General features: G+C 40.5%; 1 protein-coding gene across 1 annotated transcript in view; it reads right to left on the reverse strand.

The window, feature by feature from the left end:
* The window catches only part of LOC307230108 (carbohydrate sulfotransferase 11-like), a 31,419-nt gene extending 15,129 nt beyond the window's left edge, over positions 1–16,290 (reverse strand). The window contains exon 1 of the mRNA XM_080000319.1: positions 15,928–16,290. Within this exon, the coding sequence (XP_079856445.1) occupies positions 15,928–16,021 (94 nt within the window). The 5' untranslated portion in view covers positions 16,022–16,290. The remainder of the gene's footprint in view (positions 1–15,927) is intronic.
* Positions 16,291–20,607: the final 4,317 nt, after the last annotated feature.

The following is a 20,607-nucleotide window of genomic DNA, read 5'->3' on the forward strand; positions in this document are numbered from 1 at the left end:
GCAGTGGGGATGAGACCCCGCTGAGCTGACGCGGTGAGTCCTCGGAAAAAGCCAATTAAAGAAAGCCCGCAAAAAATCGATTAAAGAATCATCATTATGAGAGTCCCTCAGTCCGCTCCAAACGTCCCCACATTTAATCCTAAAGCGCGGATTTGGGAACCTCGGAACCTTCGAAACCTGTAATACGTTACAATGCAAAACTGGACCTGTGTATTGCTGCCTGCAGCTATATTATTATTATTGGTCCAGCTCAGTTATTGTTCAATTTTTTATTATTGTTATTATGATTATTATTATTCTCCTTGGCATTTTCTAAAAGTCTTTAGAACACAACAACCGCTGGACCCACAGACACTGTTGAGGTCTCATTAGAACCGGGCACCTCAGGAATCTTGTGTTTTAAGTTTCATCCATATCAATCTACATTTGGAGTTGTAGGTGGAGGAGAGAGGTGGAGAGAGAGGAGTTTGTCGAGAAGGGCGCTTTGTATCACAAAGCGCCCTTCGCATCATCATCACCAATTCATTATATACAGTATGTGTACATTGTGATTGTCTGTGTATCATCGTCTTATCTGCTAGACGTTGGTGGGGCTTTTCGGTTGATATTTTATCTCATTTGCTCTTTCTGTAAATGAAGGCATTTTGTTTGCATCTAACCACATCTTAGATGTAGCGTTGTGTCCCTCCTTACTTAGCAGGATATGAGGAAGTCTTAAGATACAAACTGTAGGAGTCCATGGTGTGTTTCATGGACTCAAAACGCACAAACTTCACCTCGCCCAGATCTTGCTACTGAAGCCATTGTGAATTATGAGATGGAACACTTCGTGGATGGGTCTGCACAAAGTTCACCAGCTGGTGATCAGCTTGTGGCATACTCGGTTGTGACTCTGGAATCTGCCGGACTCCCTGGGCACGTTTCCGCCCAGGCTTCTGAATTGGTTGTGTTAATGTGTACTTAATTTATTAAAGCAGTAACTTGATGGCAAACTTCTCCTGTGTCTCCTTGCAGTAATCCAGATGTTTCACTGTCAAAAGGAATTCAGGGAAATTCTCTCTGTACATCTCTAAAGGAAACGCCAAGCCGACGCAGCTGCCAATCTATCTAACACTGCTCATGTTCTAACAATGGTTGTTTCCCCCACAGATGAGGACTCAAGATTTCCTCTCAAACCATTACCCCTTTAAAGCTAGAGAATGAGGTAATATATTCGCAAGTCAAATCAACCCCACCCGTCCCACTTGGGGGATCGCTGCACAGCCTCCCACCAGGCCACTGGGTAGTGATCCAAGACTTCCAGAGAAAGAGGTGGAATTCGACTCGTTTCCTGGGACCGTTCCAGAGCCTTCTTACCTCCGCAGTAGCAGTTATGGTGGCAGAACTACCAGCTTGAGCGCACTTTCCCATTGCAACAAAGTGCCCTACTCTCTCTAAAAGGCCAACGAGTAGAGGGTGACAACAGAAAATCACTAACCTAGAGACTGACCCTCGACATTGGGGCATAATAATCCACAGGGTCAGTCAGCGAGTTAGGTACGAGTGACCTCTTTCTCCCCCAGAGAATCAGAGACCTGTACTCGAAAAAGGATGACGCCCCATCAACAGGAAAAGATCGGTCACATCTGTATGATCGTTTTCCTCATCACCATCACCCTGCTGATCATCCAACCCTGGAACACAGTCCCACAGTGTGACTTAACAACGGCCGCTACTAATTACAATGCGTTAGTCATTATGTTCACATGATACATTTCGTTGTCATTATTAAGTGATAACCAATTCTTAATCCCATTATTTCTGCATAGCAATGTGTTTTCATGTAATCTCTCCATGTATTCCTTTATTCCAGAGTATGATTCATGATGATTTTTGTTTTCTAGGTAGAATTGTATAATGGCTTCAAATAGCCTTTTTTTTCCTAGTGTGTTATTGTAAGATATTGTAGAGAACCTTGTTTGGTCTTTTACTTTTCCCTAGTCAAGTATGGGAAGAGAGGTTTGGCCAATCTGAGGTGAAGATGTCCTAAGACCTCTGTCTGGGTTTGTTTTTTCATGGCACGCGGGCTTTTATGGGTTTCCCAATTAGACAGGACTCATAGGACATCGTAAAAAATGTATGGGATTTTTAGATTTTGGTGTTGTTCCATTAGGAACAAATGGAGGTGTGTTAAAAAATACAATAATTGATACTTTTGATAGAAAATATAATAATTTATACTTTGTGACCCAACAACGCATTTCACAGCATTGTAGTTTTGGCTGTGTGAAAAACATCAGAAGCAATACATTTCACTTCTCTGTGAAAATGTCATTTCCGTGTTGTTATGGATGATAAGAGGGTGGCAGAGGCTCTCAATTACATTGCCAAATATTACCGCTCCCAAGAAACAACAATTCCCAGAGTTCAAATGTCAGTTCAAAGTCCCCCCCATTCGAATTCTGGGAATTGTTGTTTCCTGGTGAGAGGTTTTCAGTCTTGTGATCGGAAAGTGCCACTTTCTTAAAACTATCATTGTTATGAAACAAAGGCAGGAAAAAGTAATGACTAGAAGTTACAGAATAATAGAAGGGTCATTTTAGTATGGTGAACACGAACTTATAATTAAAAAAAAATACTTAAAACTTTTCAATATTTCTACAAATGAATGATTTAATTATTTCAGACAAACACATTCAACATGATCTCATTGAAGAAGTACAGCACTATCCAAATGTAACCATTTAAAGCACTAATTGTGTTTCTAAATGTGTATTTTGCGCTGCAAAAGTCTGGAAATGCCTCTTAAACTTTATAGCCTTATTTCTCAGAACTTCTGTTTTCAAAACCTTAATCTTTAATAAGTCAGGTGTTCCTAGGAACTTCCAGAACTTAGTGTTCTTAGTAATGTCTTCTTAGTAATAGAATGTTTAAACAACCTCCTATTTTATGTGACGTCAAACTCGTGTCACAAAAAAATGTCCCATCAGAGCAGTCTGTCTGAGAGAAAGACAGCTGTGCTGCTTTGAAGTCTATGCTCCATTGTTTTTTCTCCTATTTTGGAAATTATAGTTTTGTCTGTTTCTGATAGCAAAGATTTAACTCACTGACCCGGCATCGAAAGTTCTTCGACATATCTTCAGTCTTTCAGAGCCCCAACGTGTTGTAATGTTTGTTGTATGTTTGGCCTGTTATTAAAGTTTCCTGGCCAAGACGTTCCTATGAAGCGATGGAATAATCGGCTCCCATACCAATAAGGCCTACAGCCACCTCTATTAAAAACACCTTTCAATCCGTACAGGGATCCTCCATACAAAGGATTTCACAATCAAGGATTTGTAAATATATTCTTGAGTGATGCATATAAAGTGAGTGAAAAAATAAATGTAATTAATGATGAAAACAGTTAAAGACAATAGCACATTTTACAAAAAGTAGAAACAAAACAGTCATGTATTACCACATTTTTTAACACAGCCCTCATTAAAATGTCAGTTCCCATAATTTTTAACTGTTCATATGTTATCTTATCATAGCACAAAGCTTTACTTGAGAAATGAACCACTCTGCTGCAGCTTGTCCCTGTGCTTAAATGCAGTCCAATGGGGCAAATATATTTAAAACTACTTTTAGCAAATGCCGCAGTACATCCAAAGTGTAATGTGGCTACAGTAGGTTGTTAGAAAGGCACAACCAACTGATAAAATGCACAATTTGCAATCTTTTTTCTTCAGTATAACATAAAAACTGACAATATTGTGAGCTTCCTGTTTTTGAACAGGAGATTTAACGTTTATTAAGGCTTATACATTTGCCCCATTGGACTGCATTTGAGTACTGTACAGTGAGAAGCTGCAGCAGTGGTGCATTTGATATTGACACTGGTACTTATGCTACAGTGCACTTGTACAAAAACATAAATAAAAGCTGGTTTGGCAGTCAAAATATGCAATTTACTAAAAATATTTGTCACAGTGTGGGTTGAAGAAGTAAGGGGGCGAAAGATTGGCCCAAGTATCTAAAATTAGATCCCTTTAGAACAAGAAGAAGAACAATCTTTAATCGTCACACAGCACACCACACTACAACACATGCACGCACACACACACACGCACATGCTTTGGACGGTGGCCGGTGAAATGAGGCCTCTGCATTTAACCCATCCTGGCTTGTCCTTCCTCCGGGGGCACAGCCAGGAGTAGTGGGCAGCATTCGTGGACGTGACCGGGGACCTGGTAATGAGTGTCCATCGCTGGTCAGACGATGATGTCTGCATGTTTTTGGGGGGGTCCTTACTGACGTTAGGTGGAGGAAACCCCATGTGAGCACATGGAGAACATGCAAACTCCACACAGAAAAGCTCCTATTTTGGAGATAACCCGCCGGAGCATGGTGCCAACAGCGCCCCAGGCGGGAATCAAACCTAGGACCTTCTTGCTGTGAGGCAGCAGTGCAATGCACTGCTGCCTCACAAAGTTTGCTGCAAGACAAAGTTTGACAGGAGAGGTATTGGATTTGCAAGGATGACACTTGCCCTTGGCATTGGGTTACAGAGCGGTGAGGGGATAATGTGCCATTTAAGTGTGAGTGCACACACAAGCAGCGCTGGACGAAACTAAAAAAATTTGTCTATTTATTTTATTTATTCTTTTTAGGAAGCCCATGTAATATTTGGCAAGGATTACAGATGAAAATTAAACTTTTGGCCAACTCTGTCATGTCTATTTGCACTTCCCTGTTGAATAAAACAGGGAACAATTTTAGACAAAAAAAGTCAGCAGTTAAGATAACCTTCAAGATTTTCCAAACTTTTTTATGAACTCAGGCGCCTCACCCAGCCCAACCAGTTGGTTCAAAATACATTTTGCTACAAAAAAATATAAAAATGTATGTAAGAAAATAAATGCATTTAAACATGATTTATTGTTGACTTGTATGTATTTAATATGTCTTCTGATTAAAACTGAATTGTTGAAACAAGTTGTAGGAAGTATCCACCTCTCCGGAACCTAATTGGTTACTCCCCAGCGCCAGTGCTCTTTCGCGGTCAGACACGGATTCACCGCCGATTTATCTTCAATTAATGAACCACCTTCACAGCCTGAGTGAGTTTTTTCATACATTCTCTTTGTATGTAGTTTATTTTGTGTTGTTGTGATCGTTGTTCTAGTTACATTTTTTTGTTGTGGTGCTGGCGGGCAGATGCCGGCAGATGCTGGCACCAGGGGATGGAGCTCACTCGCCGACATGCGGTAAAGCTCGCCTTGGTGATCAGCTGCTCCGTGGAGGAGGGCGGTTTGTCAGCAGGGAAGAAGGTGGGCTACTCCTCTGTAAAATTCACTTTCAAAATGAGCCGTGCAGTGGTGATTTTTCTGGACAGTGTGGATAAAGTGAACAGTTTGGTGGAAAGCGGAGTCGTCATCCGTGACACTTTCGTCCCTTTCAACCTCTGACAAACCCTGCCAAAAGAATGACTACTTCCAATGTGCACCCAATCATTACTAATGAATTGTTAGGAATGGAGCGGAACAGGTTTGGGCAGATTGTTTCCCCCATTAAATTGATTTCCATAGGTTGCAAAGCTCCTCAGCTTAAACATGTTTTTTAATTTAAAAGACTAGTCTTTATGGTTTTAAAAATACTGCAACTCAACTGAAAATAACATTGACATACAGAATTGGGGAAATGGATTACACTGTTTATACCATATCTGACATTATGCAATGCGTTGGCCATGGAAAAAGAGGGTCATTTGATCAGAACCTGCCAGAGGAGAATGTCAGTAGGACAGACTACCCTGAGCCCACACCTCCTTCCCTAAACCCTCAGCCCCAACTGAACCCCCAGTCCCCCTAAACCCCCACCCCCACTGAACCTCTCTATACTGGTACAGCCTGTATAGACTGAGCTCTGTTGGTTGAGAAGTTGTATAGGCAGTATTTATCTGTAAAGGGTACTGGCAGGTCCCACTAACTGAGGAGAGGAAGGAGGTAACAGCCTTCAGAACTCCTTTTGGCCACGTCCAATTCACAGTGCTTTCATTCAGCCTTCATGGAAGCCCAGCAACTTTTCAGAAGATGATAGACAGGTTGCTAAGGGACACTGACTCCTTTGCTGCTGCATAACTTGATGACATTGTGGTATACAGCACGAGCTGGGAAGAGCACCTGTCTTATTTCAAAGAAGTGCTGCTGAGGATCAAGGAAGCAGGCCTGACCATCTGCCCAGACAAGTGCACCCTGGACAAGCAGGAGTCAAAGTACATGGGGCTTGTGCTGGGAAAAGGGATGATTCGGTCGCAAGTTTAAAAAGTCGATGCCATCATGTCAGCTGAAAGGCCCGAAACAAAAACAAAAGTTAAGTCCTTTTTGGGCCTGGTGGATTGGTATAGGCGGTTCATTCCCACCTTCTCTACTATCTCAGTGCCTCTTACCAACTTGACAAGGAAGAACCAGCCCAACAAGGTTCAGGGTTAGGGTTAGGGTTAGGGCTAACCCTAACCCTAACCCTAACCCTATCCCATGCCCTAAAAGTCTGCCTAATTGCAGCCCTGGGCCCCCCAAGGCTCATAGCTGCATGTGCGGAGCGAAGGCTAGCCCGTCTGGTCCAATCCCCCAGAAGAGCTACTGCAGCATAAACTGCTGAAAAAGTGAATGCTGGCTATGATAGAAAGCTGTCAGAACACAAAGTGCTTTGCAGCTTACTGCGTATAGGGCTGCGTAGCAGCAGGCCGGTTAGAGTTGCTGACCCCTGTCCATCGCCAAAAGCGCCTACAATGGGCAAGTGGGCGTCAGAATTGGACCATGGAGCAATAGAAGAAGGTGGCGTAGTCTGACGAATCATGTTTTCTTTTACAACACAAATGACACACATGCACCCGGCCATCATGTGAATGGCATGTGTGTCATTTACCTGCGGAAGAGACGTCACCAGGATGCGCTATGGGAAGAAGACAAGCCAGCGGAGGCAGTGTGATGCTCTGGGTAAAGTTCCCTATCTTCTGTATTATTTAATAAAAGTAGGCAATAAATCATTCCATAGCAGTTGTACTCAACCTTTCCCGGCTCAGGAGCCACACTAACAAAAAATATTTTTGCAAGAACCGAATTTTTGAAACATTCCTTTCCTCCATCTAACCATTATGCATTTTAAATAAGGCTCCTAGTAAGATCTTATTAAAAATGAAAAGCATGATGTATGCAATAATTGCAATCCATTATTATTAACATTACCATTGCAACCACAAATGTATTTTTATGCACAAATTATGTACTTATGTATACAGGTAGATAGCAAACTGGAAGTTACGTAGATGGGGGTCGCGTGTGGCGCAGTTGGGAGTCAAGTGATAAGTTGCAGCTCCAGGTTATTACTTATATACAGTTATAATATAATTAAATGCGAATAATTCATAATAAAATTGCCAGTGGAAACCAGATGATCAGCTATTGATCACTGAGTAATAGGTCAGTGATCACTACCAGGACACAGATCTCTATAGATGCACTCTCTCTCGAAGCAGTCATAGGTCGATGTGTCTAATGGGACATTCAGTGTTAAATACTGCAGACAATGTCTCAGGCAATATTTATTGAAATACTCTTTTAATTTTACACTTCAAAGCTGCAACTAGTCATAAACAGTGAAACTCACTCCCCGCCATGTGAGCTACATGCAGCTCTTGCATCCGACCCAGGTAACATAAAAATAAAAAAATAAAAAATAAAAAAAACTTTTTTTTAAATAGCAGCCATTGCGATTTATAAATGTGTTTTATTACACTGCGATGTCGGTTTGAATTTGATTTATCATTAAACCCTACTTACCACCTATCTAAACATTATTGCAGACCAAGCAGTGGCCTCTTTCAGCTGGATAATGCACCCTGCCACACTGCAAAAAATGTTCAGGAATGGTTTGAGGAACATAACAGATTTCAAGGTGTTGACTTGGCCTCTAAATTTCCCCGATCTCAATCCGATCTATACAATCTTGTCTTGGTCTTGTGGAGTCCATGCCTCGACTTGTCAGAGCTGTTATGGAGGCACGAGGGGGAGCTACACAATATTACGTAGGTGGTTTTAATGTTGTGGCTGATTGGTGTATACAGTATCTCCCACTCAATCCCTAAGCTTGGATGAGATAAGCAAAGTGATGTACTGTACTGTAAAGTGCTGTATACAGGACATTAAATGCTGGATGGCTCATAATTCTCTACGAATAAACAAAAATCAGACTGAAATTATTTGACTGAAATCAATGGCCATGGATCCCTTAAAAAAAAAAAAAAACAAGCATTCAGTATCACAACATCTTTAGGCATCTAGACCAAACAGCTTCTAGAAACAGCAAGAGAAACTGTCCTATAGCTTACTCTAACAACAGGTTGTATTCCCAATGCATTATACTGTAAGTGGTATCTAAATCTCTTAGAACCCCTCAAAGGTACCACATGGAATTGTATAGGTTGTTTACAGTGGTTAGCATCCAACCTCACACCAACAGTGGAGGAGGTGTTATGGGTCAAGAGTTTTCGAAGACAGGATTATGCAAAACCATTTTGAAGAATCACATTAACTTGCTATGAATAATAATGCAAGCAGCATCTTAAATGATGCACTGCAGTGTATCGTGTTTAGCAGAGTGGTACAGCGGCTTACTAGACCAAGCATGCAAAATTTATTTTACAGTTGAGTGAAATTATGCATTTTCCTTCCAAGTGGGCCAAAACCAACACATTGCCAAATTACCTATACAAATCTAGACTTGTTTCAGAGAATGAGATTTCCACTAGGTAAATCAGTAAAACAAAATGATTTAATGACTTCCTTTCAGCTGTTCCTTTTCTTCTGCCACATCTCCCAGGCGGCTTTTAAACTTAGCATTACTCAGACTCTGACAACTACTAAAAAGGATTTCTCTGAGTTTCCAGGAAAACCGCATTGTAAACTGTCCACTTGTGCCAAATGAAGATGATAAAAAGCATTCATTCCAGTGACGTTACCACCAATAGCAGACTTATCGGCTACAAACCAACAGCACTAATAATTTGACACAACATTAATGGTTAATTAGTGTTAAGTTGCGCTACAATGTAGAACCTATATATGCATAACAAAAAAAAATTCTATTAAAATAGATTTATAATAAGAGATTTTCTTTGCTCTACGAAATTTTGAAAAGACACAGTTATAACATTCAGCCTTTTATAAGTTACTATCTACTTATCTGCACCATGCAATATGGTGATCACACTTTGAAGGGAGTAACTCTGATATGGGAGGATCATGGGGTTGGGATTGAACAATTCCACAATTACTCTTATTCAGGAAATCAACAGACTTTGAAACCAAGCCTTGCCCAAAAAAACCCAAGACTGTCTCCACTTTATAATTCCAGTTAAACACCAATGGTTTTCCTTTCCTCCCACAATGCTTGCATTGCACATAGGTAAGATTGCTTACCTATGCTTCTCCCCCAAGAAGAGTTGTCAACATAGTGGTTGACATAGCAAGTTGTAGAGTCCTGTTTCTCTTATCCAGCTAAGTTGACACTGAATGAGACAATATAATCTTTATTGAAGATCTGATAGATAAGTTCTTGAAAAATGAGCAAAAAAATAGCGGGCCAGCTTGGCCCTTCCTAAAGGCAAGATATGTGGCCTAGGGCACCATCCCGAGGCATGGTACCCTAGGCCCAGGGAGGGATTGGGGCTCATTTTGCGCACCTGTCTCCCTCTCCAAAAGTACAGATGATGCGCGCGCCAGCGATGGAGTGCTCGTGACCGCTGCGCCAGAACATTGTTGTGGCAGACCAAGGGCAGTGGTTAAGCCGCGGCTGCAGACAGCAGCATGGCTGCCTTTCCCGCGGCCGCCCAGCTGCCTCAAGTCGGCCGAATAAGCGCCTGGGCTTTGCTGATTGGTCCGATCCGGTGCATGGAGCTTTCTTAATGTTTGTCTGTCTCGCAGAGGAGATTGGCGCACAGGCTCGTCAGCTGACCAGGAGCCAGACTGGAGCATCATTCCTCCTGTGCCCAAACTGAGCATTACTATTATAATTTTTCCTGTTGGCCAGTGAGCCTTTTTGTTTGGTTTTATAATAAAAACTCTCGCCATGTCGGCAACCCACAGCCAGAAATACTCCGTCTCCCTCCCTAAACCTGCATCTATGGGCAGAGACTCCCACAAGTGTGTTTTTATTTTATGTCTCCTTATGGAACGAAACATGTGCGCATGAAAATGTATGGAACGAAACTGTAGGTAATGAGGATACTTTCTGTGACTCTCACCCCAATCACCCCGTCAATGCATTATGCCCAGAAAATAATATTAACGAGGCTACGAGTCGTGCCCGTTCCTCCATGCCCCTTCCCCACACTGTTTTTGTTGTTTTATTTGGAGCAACGAGGCTCGGCTCTCCATGTTGCTCTCCGCCATCGGGGTGCACAGAGAGCCGTGTTTGCGTCAGGGAAAATAATATATTTCCAAAACTACTGCACTCAACTACCTGCACAACAAGACTTCAACAGAACACTTCATTTCTAACAAATACCTCTAAGTTTTTTGCTGCTGTTGCTGCTGCTAGCTCTTTGCAGATTCTTTGCAGACTGGCCGACCACTAAGGCTTCAACAGTGTTCCCTCAGTCTGTCAAATGAGCATCATGTTGCTTTGTGCAGAGGTTCCCTATTAAATAGCAGGATGTGCACCATTGGTTTACATGTCAAATTAAAGCGTATCCAAGCCAATTTAAGTGGCGCGCAAGTTATTTAACATTCAACCGTTCAACTCTGGACTCCAAAAATACCATCTGCCTGTAAGAACTTGATATTCTGTGATGGAAGATAAATGCCAGCTTAGTAGGCCTTAGTGGATCGTAGGGCTGTAGAGCACCGAGTCGAGGAACAGAGACATTCCTTGTATGATTCTCGTCACCTCGGATGACCTAGACATCTTTCTGAGGAAAAGTTGTATAGATGAATTGAAGTACACCAATAATAAAAAGGTGTAAAAGTGTTTAAAAGAAATGTAAGGACGTGACTAGTCCTGTTTATTTTATTTTTCTATTTGTGTTTTTTATGCGTTGCCTTTTTATCCATCGTTTATTCTATTTATTTTGGATATTTCCTTCCTAATGCAATTACTTAATTTTATTGCCTTATTTTGATCCACTGGGTATCATGCTTTTACCATGTCTATCCAGGCAATTTGTGGCTTTGTTTTTTATAAGTTGCTGTACAAATTACATTTTTACTGTGAAAACTTCCCCATCCTGCTGGGTGTTAGGCTATATGGTGACTTAGTGACCAATGAATGCATTCCATCCAAACCATGCATTTTAAAAGCCTGCTTCTAAAATTAATCTTAACCTCACTAAACCTCCACGTAGCACCCTCATGCTTTGCTGTCATCCCAGTTATTCTAGCAGAATATATTAAATATTTGCAGAGGTCAAACTCTCCGACAACCTGATTCAATACAGTAAGCCTATGATATATACTTAGACATAACACTGAGGTGAAGGTAGAAGGTACATATATTTGACAAAGTGTTTATTCTGCTACATTTTTCTGAAGTTAACATGCATAAGTAGGCACTCCCACAAATCTCTTGGTAGTAGAACTAGGTACAATAGTAGCCTTGAATAATTAATAATTATTCAAGGCTCTTTTTTCATTCATTTTGTTTTGCCGTTGACAGTATGGTTAAGAAATTAAAAAACAATTCACATCACTGCCTTTTGAATAAATGTGTAAATTACAAACAATGGTAAGTGGAATTGACGAATCAGGAAGAGGAATTGAAAAAGGCATTAAAATGGTCCTGGTGGTATGGCTAGCAAGTTAACTGTGGACTGTATGTGTCCCAACACACTGAACCACAGAGAAAAATAGATGGGGAGGATCCAGTGCAGACGTCAGCCTTCGAGAGTAGCAGCTTAACTTTGGCCGTCTGCTGTTGAGCCACTGTCAGGCAGACAGCTGCTCATTGCTTGTACTGAAGAACTTGGTTCCAAAAGAGCCAGGCTGGCCCCAGCTACCAGAACCAAACTAGCTGAATCAAACCTCTACACAGAGGTGAGCAGAAGTACTACATACATGTATTCAGTTAAATGTACATAAGTACTTTACTATGATCCATGAATGACAAAACTCTAAACCTCCAACTGAGAAGATGCTGTGTTTCCAGCTGTGTCTGAGTAGCTGCCACAGATTTACATAATGTGGGTGTGCCTCCATTTTTAGACCTAAATAGCATGAAATCACTTGCTTTAGCTTTTAACCCAAATTTGACTATACAACCCTGGACAATTCAGCTGACTTAGGAAAAACAGATTGAATGAAAGTAAGTAGTAACTGTTGAAAGAGAGAGTAACTGTTGGACTGAGAACTACAATTCTTTTACATTTTCTCCAGTTAGTAGTGAAACCACTACATTACAGCACACCCATTTATTTCCACCTGTCTTCTAAATGCATTCCAACTTCCTCGTGGAAACAGGGGGGTTCAAAGGCGACTACTCCCAAAGTCTCACTCTGAACAGGTAGCCTTTGTATTACTGTGGAGTGTGACGAGCAGAGTTGACAGCTTATTACAGATGATTTCAGCAACGAGAGGAGCTTGCACACTTGTCCGGGCTCAGAGACCATATTGTGCCGAATACGGCATCACTCAGCGGGCATGGAAATTTACAATTCATCTTTTTGTCTGATCCCATTAAAACAGAAGTTTGCATTGCAGAATAAAAAGGAACCAGAGCAAAAACCACCGGACCTTTTGAAGCCAAACTGCTGGGAACAAGTGAAAGCCCAACATGGGATACAATCCACAACGAACGCAAGTTTCCCCAAAGTGACAAAAATGTGGAAGTCTCGGCACTGCCGAATTCTGCACCCCCCCTTCCTTCTCCGTTGCACAAAATACGTCAGCTCAGGGAAAATGCATCGTATAGAGGCCAATGTGTCCCGTACCAGCCATAAACGGAGCTCTGTATCAAGGAGGTCCCATCGGGAAAATTACACCCCTTCAACCCTCCCCTCCACAGCCTCTCCTGCTTTGCCAAAGAGCCACTGTGCTGAGAGACACTGAGCGATAAAAGAGTCTCTATCCACAGCCCGCAAAATATGTATGTAAAAGTATTGGTTCGTATGCAAAAGGGGTGTGTGGGTTGAGGCAAATGGACATTCTGTTTGATTCCGTTTGAATCTCAGCAGGGCATAAGCTGAAGTTTTATATGAATCCTTTAGATCTTTTCTCAGAGAGGTAGGTTCAAAGGGCTACAGGGAGTTCTGATACCAAAAGCGAATCAAATCGTGCACAACAGCGTACTCACTGTGAGAGGCGCTGATGCAGGGAGCTTTCTAGCTGCCAACCATGGATCCTCGCCAACGTTTGAGTCATTAACCAGAGGAATGATTGGCTGCCAAACTTTTAATGGGAGCACCTTGCCGCCTAATGCTCCCAAGATGAGTCAAGTGGTTTAGCCGTGGGAAACACCTTTCAAGAACAGTTAGGTGTTCAAGTTTCCTGCGTGAAAAGCCAGTCAGCTTGAAAGGAAAACTAGAATCTAAGAGAACCGACTGAACAATAAGTGAACTGGGTGAAGATATTACAGAGCAATACAAACACATGCCTGCAGGCAAACAATTCGCAAGTTCCATCTCTCTGCAGGAGAATACAATCATGTAAAGATTTCCTACACGTACAGAGCAGCTGGTCTGACAGGAATCCCTTGCTGTGAAGCACTCACCGGGTCATGAGCTGCGAGGTCACAAATACACAGCTGGCCAAGGAGGACAGGTTGGAAGCGGGGCCACACTAAGCTGTCATCAGAGCCCTGAATGACCAAGCATCAGACAATGCACTCCGGCAGAAAGTGCACTGAGGAGGCACGGTTCATTTTTCAGCACCACCAATACCATGGTTATAAAAATCTAGCGAGCACTGTGTGCACTGTCAAATTAAGGCATCATTAGACCTTGCTGCATGGCAAGACTAATTTATTGTGTATCAGGGATAAATGATGGTCACACTATGCAGGTTGGGATTATCACCGACACCAAGCCATAGTTTCTCCTAACATTTTTGATCTCTGGGAAATTGTGATTGAAATTTTATTGAACAACCACAGCCAGGTGCCACGTTTTCCTATGGAACTCCAAAAAATAAGAAATAAAAATATATTTAATGTACAGCAGGCGTTGTGATGTTCTGGTGTAAGGAATGGAAGACATTTAGGACCCCACTCCCATGCCCTTAAATCAAGCCCAGACAGGAGTGGTATGAGGTGGAGGGACCCTTCAAAATTTCAGTGATAATTACAGACAAAAAAAAAAGTCTAAAACTTGTTTTCGGTTTCCACTCCTTGAAGGTTTTTACTTTGAATCAAACACCTAAGATGGTCTGTGGTTTCACGATAATTTGGGGCATGAGGCTGCTGTCTCACATATGTTTATCTTCCTCATCCTCACATAAATCAGTGTCTAGGCGCGCGAGTGTCGTCAAAGGTAGACGTTTACAAATGTAACATTCCACAGGCGTTTCATGAATGGCTTTGCCAACATAAAAGAATGTCGCCTGTTAATGAAGGGCAAATAACACATGACAGCCAGTTAATTCTTTGTCCTACATCAATGTGTGAAATCTAAAAATAGGTGCATCAGTGCACAGTTTCATAACATATCTGCTTAACACTGTTAAGACAGTGTGGCTTCATGATGTGTGTTGAGATTGTCCTTTTATACACATTGACTACATTGAATGTAAATGACGGCATGCATAGCTGAACATGATTTAAATAAATCCTGACACAGGGGCAGATAGATGGATGTTGTGTCATTCCATGCCGAGTCCAGCAACTTGACACTGAATTCCCTAGCCGAGACCATTACTTCCAAAAATGTATTTACTTGAGCACTGAAACAGGACACCTGCTTTCAGTAGTATATTACAGCGCCCAAGATCAAGTTTTGATTATGGCGCTTTCATAGAAACCCAGTCATTGAGCTCAAGCGAGCATGCAGTATTGTATGTTATCACCGATCTACAGACAAACAGAACTGACCGCTTTGAAATAAGACTAAAACATCCAAATGCTTCTCACAGTGCAAGCTATACAAGCCCGTTGGCCCACGATGTAGCCAGGTAGGTCTGAATGAGCTCATTGTATGTGGCAGAGTGGAAACTGGTCTAAATGTGAGCCAAATTCTCTACCAGCTGGCCGATCTCAAACCTTCCTCCCCACAGCAGAGGAAACACTGAACTAATCAGCCGGCTAATGAAATTGTTCCCTCGCTGAGGTCTACAGTCCCAAGGGGAATGGAGACACAAAGGGGAAGAGAATAGGAGAAAAAAAAACGAAGCATTTAGTGAAAAGTGTTGAAAGATACACTTCCAGGCTGGGTGATGATTTTATATTTAATTGTAATCATCTTTCAGTGGTATTGCATTGTGAGTGAACAAACTTAAGTAGTGATGCAAAATGTTCCAGTGAAAAATAACAGGGTATCCGAGATCAATTATCACCATGTCACCAATGACCATCAGTATGTAGTCGTATGCACAAAACAACCTACTGTAGGATCAACTGCCACACCAGCTGTGGGATCCTTAATCAAAACACATTCATTGTTCAGATAATGATATTTTTTCCCCCTTGGGATAATTTCATTTGAAGGTTCTGATCTTTTTTTTGTGAATCCATATCGACAATGCTTTGTCAAATTCACGTCAGCGTCCATTCACTGCTTGCACGTGCGTGAGAGGCGGACCCCGCCACCAACAATGGAAACGGAATACAGAGAATATGCATTACACACATACGTTTAATGGCTGTTTCTTATAGTCCCAGCGAATTAAAGTATCACATATGGGATTCTTTTTTCCAAAATGATCTTACGGATTACCACTTTAATGTGACCTGACAGTCAGTTGGGGTGGTTGAACTACTCACCTGCTTTCAAATTGTTCTGGAAATAAAAAATGGCCATGACGAAACACCCCAAAGACATGACGAGGACCGTCCGGTTCAATTTAGGCTTTCTCATCCTGAATCTTTGGGAGAAACCGCGGCATCGACCGGAACCTGAGGTTCATACGAAGGGGGGTCCTCCACGGTGCCCGGAGACCGGCCACCCCGCTACCCGAGCAGCGGGCTGCGGGCGAGACGGTCCGGGGTGTTGGAGTGGAAAAGTTGGCTCTGGTCATTCCCTGTTGTCACAAACATCGCCGCTGCCACAGTGGACAGTCCAAAGGCCACACAAGAGCAAAAAAACACAACAAAACTCTAGGTCCTCCTTGAAAGCGCTGTTGAACATCTACGCTACAGCGAGACTCGGGTCCCAGAGACGCGTTTTTTTAAAGGGGGTTTATGTCGTCGGGGCGCCCGTCCAAACGTTCGCCTGTGGAGTTAACTCTTTGCTGCCCAGGCAACAGAGCCAGACGAGCTGCGTGCGTCCCCTAGCGGCGGGCAACAACGGAGGGCTGATGGGGCATTCTCCACCTAATGACTGTAACAATAATAATACACATAATAAACAAAATAATAATACACATAATAAACAAAATAATAATACACATAATTAACAAAATAATAATACACATAAATTAACAAAATAATAATACACATAATAAACAAAATAATAATACACATAATAAACAAAATAATAATACACATAATAAACAAAATAATAATACACATAATAAACAAAATAATAATACACATAATTAACAAAATAATAATACACATAATAAACAAAATAATAATACACATAATCAACAAAATAATAATACACATAATAAACAAAATAATAATACACATAATTAACAAAATAATAATACACATAATTAACAAAATAATAATACACATAAATTAACAAAATAATAATACACATAATAAACAAAATAATAATACACATAATTAACAAAATAATAATACACATAAATTAACAAAATAACAATACACATAATAAACAAAATAATAATACACATAATAAACAAAATAATAATACACATAATTAACAAAATAATAATACACATAATCAACAAAATAATAATACACATAATTAACAAAATAATAATACACATAATCAACAAAATAATAATACACATAATAAACAAAATAATAATACACATAATCAACAAAATAATAATACACATAATTAACAAAATAATAATACACATAATCAACAAAATAATAATACACATAATCAACAAAATAATAATACACATAATTAACAAAATAATAATACACATAATAAACAAAATAATAATACACATAATAAACAAAATAATAATACACATAATTAACAAAATAATAATACACATAAATTAACAAAATAATAATACACATAATAAACAAAATAATAATACACATAATAAACAAAATAATAATACACATAATCAACAAAATAATAATACACATAATCAACAAAATAATAATACACATAATAAACAAAATAATAATACACATAATCAACAAAATAATAATACACATAATCATTTTCAAATGTTTTGCTATTGTTTTTTTGTTTGCCCCCCCCCCCTTTCAAATAAACAAAACATAAACAATCATAAATAATAAACAACCAGTCTATTGTTGTTGTTGTTGTTGTTAATGAATTATTTATAAAGACGCTAACAAATAATACCCCCTGTGAAAACATGGGCAGATAACCCATACTTAAACTATTAAACAATACACAGCAAAAACTATGATATATATATATATTGTTTATAAATATGTTATAGATATAAATATGCTTCAACTACTATAACTACTACTACTACTACTACTACTACTGCAACAATAACTGCTACTACTAATAATACTAATGCTACTACTACTACTACTACTACTACTACTATGAATTATAATAATAATAATTATAATAAATATAGCTGCAGGCAGCAATACACAGGGTCCAGTTTAGTCATGTTAGGTATGTATTTGAAATGCCGTATATGGCATAAAATCAAATAAATTGTTTGTAATAGAATACACACGTAGGTGATATTTTTAACAAATCTGCCCTTGGTGGTCATTCTCCCTCGCCCTCGTCTTTTTTCAGGGTGTGTTTTGAGTGAAGATTCCAAGTGCAGTGCTGAGTTAGTCACAATGCGCTCTGAGCCTCTGCCACTGACTTCATGTGGTGAAAATGTGTAGGAGGAGTTATGGTGAATGGGTAGGTGAGTAGTCAAAATTATGGAAAAAGCATGACAGTGAGTGAAAGAGTGACGTTTTATTGAAGGGTTGGTCAAAACAGTTTGACAAAACAAGGGCCAAAATACATCAATATGTTTATGTCACCTGACATGTAATACTTTTTTAGTGTTAATTTTTAAGAGGAGAGTGGCTGACCTGTAAAGCAAGACGTTCTGCCCCCCCGCTTCTTCCAAAAGCACAAAGACAGTTACATGATTTCATAGCACAGACACAATAAATACATGTTCCTTGCACTGTGCAATTGCTTATGGTTATTGTTTCAACTAACTGCAATTCAGGAAGATTGTATAAATTAATATCTCTGGAATGTCTGAAGGTGATGTTATTGCGTGTCAGCTGTCCTCAGAAGCTTATAGGTTTATGACGGTTTATAATCCAATTGTCTTCTGGTAATACTTCAATAATAAAACAATTATTTTCAAACATAATAAAGGTTAGTAGTTATAAAATAATACCCGTTACTCTGTAGATTCAAATAGTTTCTGTTGCTACTACTGTAACTACAATTCAGGAAGACCGTACACAACATTATCCGTGTTCCAAACGGAGTCCAATGGAATAGTCCAGTGAGCAGATGAAATATCTGAAGTATTTACTGTCAGGATCCTGCCCTGCCCTGCACTAGGTCCATCTCATCTGTCTCTCTTTGTCTCCCTCTAGCGCTCTCTGGTGCCTTCTGTCAGTCTATAGGGCCCTAGGCCCCTCTCTAGCTCCCTCTGTCTATCTGTCTGGTGCCACTGCACACCTGTCCCAGTTAATAATCTCACCACCGGTCTTCACCTTCCTCGTCACTCCTAGGGTATTTAACCGGGTCCCCATCCACTCTGTTGTTGCATGTGCTCCTGCGTGTGCTGTGTATGTTTCCCTGGGCGCCCGAGCCCGAGCCCCGAGCCTCGATTCCCCGCCTGCTCCTGAGTCCCTGCCTGTTCTTGGTTCCCTGTCTGTCTGCACATTAAACCCCGTACCTACTCCCAACACCGTGTGTCCTGCATTTGCGTTCACCTGCCCGTATTCCTAACTTTTGCAAATGGAACATTTAATGTCAGGCAGTCGTGGCACGCCGCCATTTTGCACATGCAAGAGCTGATTGACGTGAGCGGTGACACGCTTGTCTGTGACCAATCAGCCACTGATGTAAAACTTTCATGAACAAAAACAATAGGGGTCTCCAGCCACTTTGAGGGCTGGACCCCTAAGACTAATAATAATAAATATGCAGGCGACAATACACAGGGTCCAGTATCGACACCGATTACAAATTTTCGGATTCCCATGGATCATTTTGCATCAGTTTGTGCTGTCGTACCTCTCTACGTCAGCATTATTTTCCTTCAACGCAGCATTAGCTAATATAATGAAGCGCTGACGGGAGTTTTCCAAGTCCTGGTGACACACAGAATTACATAATTACTAATACAAGCCGATAGACTTGTATTTTATTAGTTTATCCTCAAAGTTAGAAGGTGGCTGATAAAATATCAATTGAACAGATCTACAGACAGTAGACAGATCTACCAGGTAAGAAAGTACATAAACCTACAAGTAAACGCATAGTTTGTAATCTCGAACCACTGCAGAGTCAGTCTACACCGCACACTGGACACGGTGCCAATGACCATTCTGAATCAGAATCTGTACATTTATAGTAAATAGTATGATGACATCATAAAGTATCTTACTCTGAATCTCATCTCGTTCATTTTGTTTACGAATAGTGGCATGTCAGTCAAGCAGGACCAGCTGAATATTTGGGGTCAAAGTTGTTCGGTTTTTCATAAATTTCTGCTCTGTAAGTGGATTGATTTGGATGAAACTTCAAACACAAGGTGTTTCTGACATACAAGTTCAAACAAGTCGTAACCGTGTTCGTAGCTTTTCTTCGGTTTCAAATAGTTTTAGGTTTCAAAATTCAGAGAATTTTCCCCGAACAATATCAACCAGCCCACACAATAACTAACTTGCTAATGTTGTTGCTGCCTCTTCTGTTGTAGTACATGATATATACATTCTTAGCTACCCAAAACAAAATCTGATTGTTCTATCTAATCGGATGTCATTCATATTTGTCCTTTTCTTGGAATATATTGATTTAATAACTGAATTGGGCTATCTCACGTTGCCATTTTGATGTTAGAAATCCAGCGATTACACTTTTCAGTTAGAGTCAGTAGTTTAGTAGACAAGACGAGAAGGCAGCTACAACTTTGAGGAAACGCCTACGTCTGTCTTATTTAGAAACGTTGGTAGTATAGGTTATGCACTGTGGTGCTTTTGTGCAGCTCTGTTTCGTCTAGTGCACCTTTTCTTGTCCATAACTCTCCGGTCTTCATCAGCATTCGCTCTTGCCATCTCAATCAAAAGAGGAGCTAAGGAAGATGTGGATGCTGGCTTTGTCCAGCATACATGAAT

The sequence above is a fragment of the Zeus faber genome (genome assembly GCF_960531495.2).
Source record: "Zeus faber genome assembly, chromosome: 5".
NCBI lineage: Eukaryota > Metazoa > Chordata > Actinopteri > Zeiformes > Zeidae > Zeus > Zeus faber.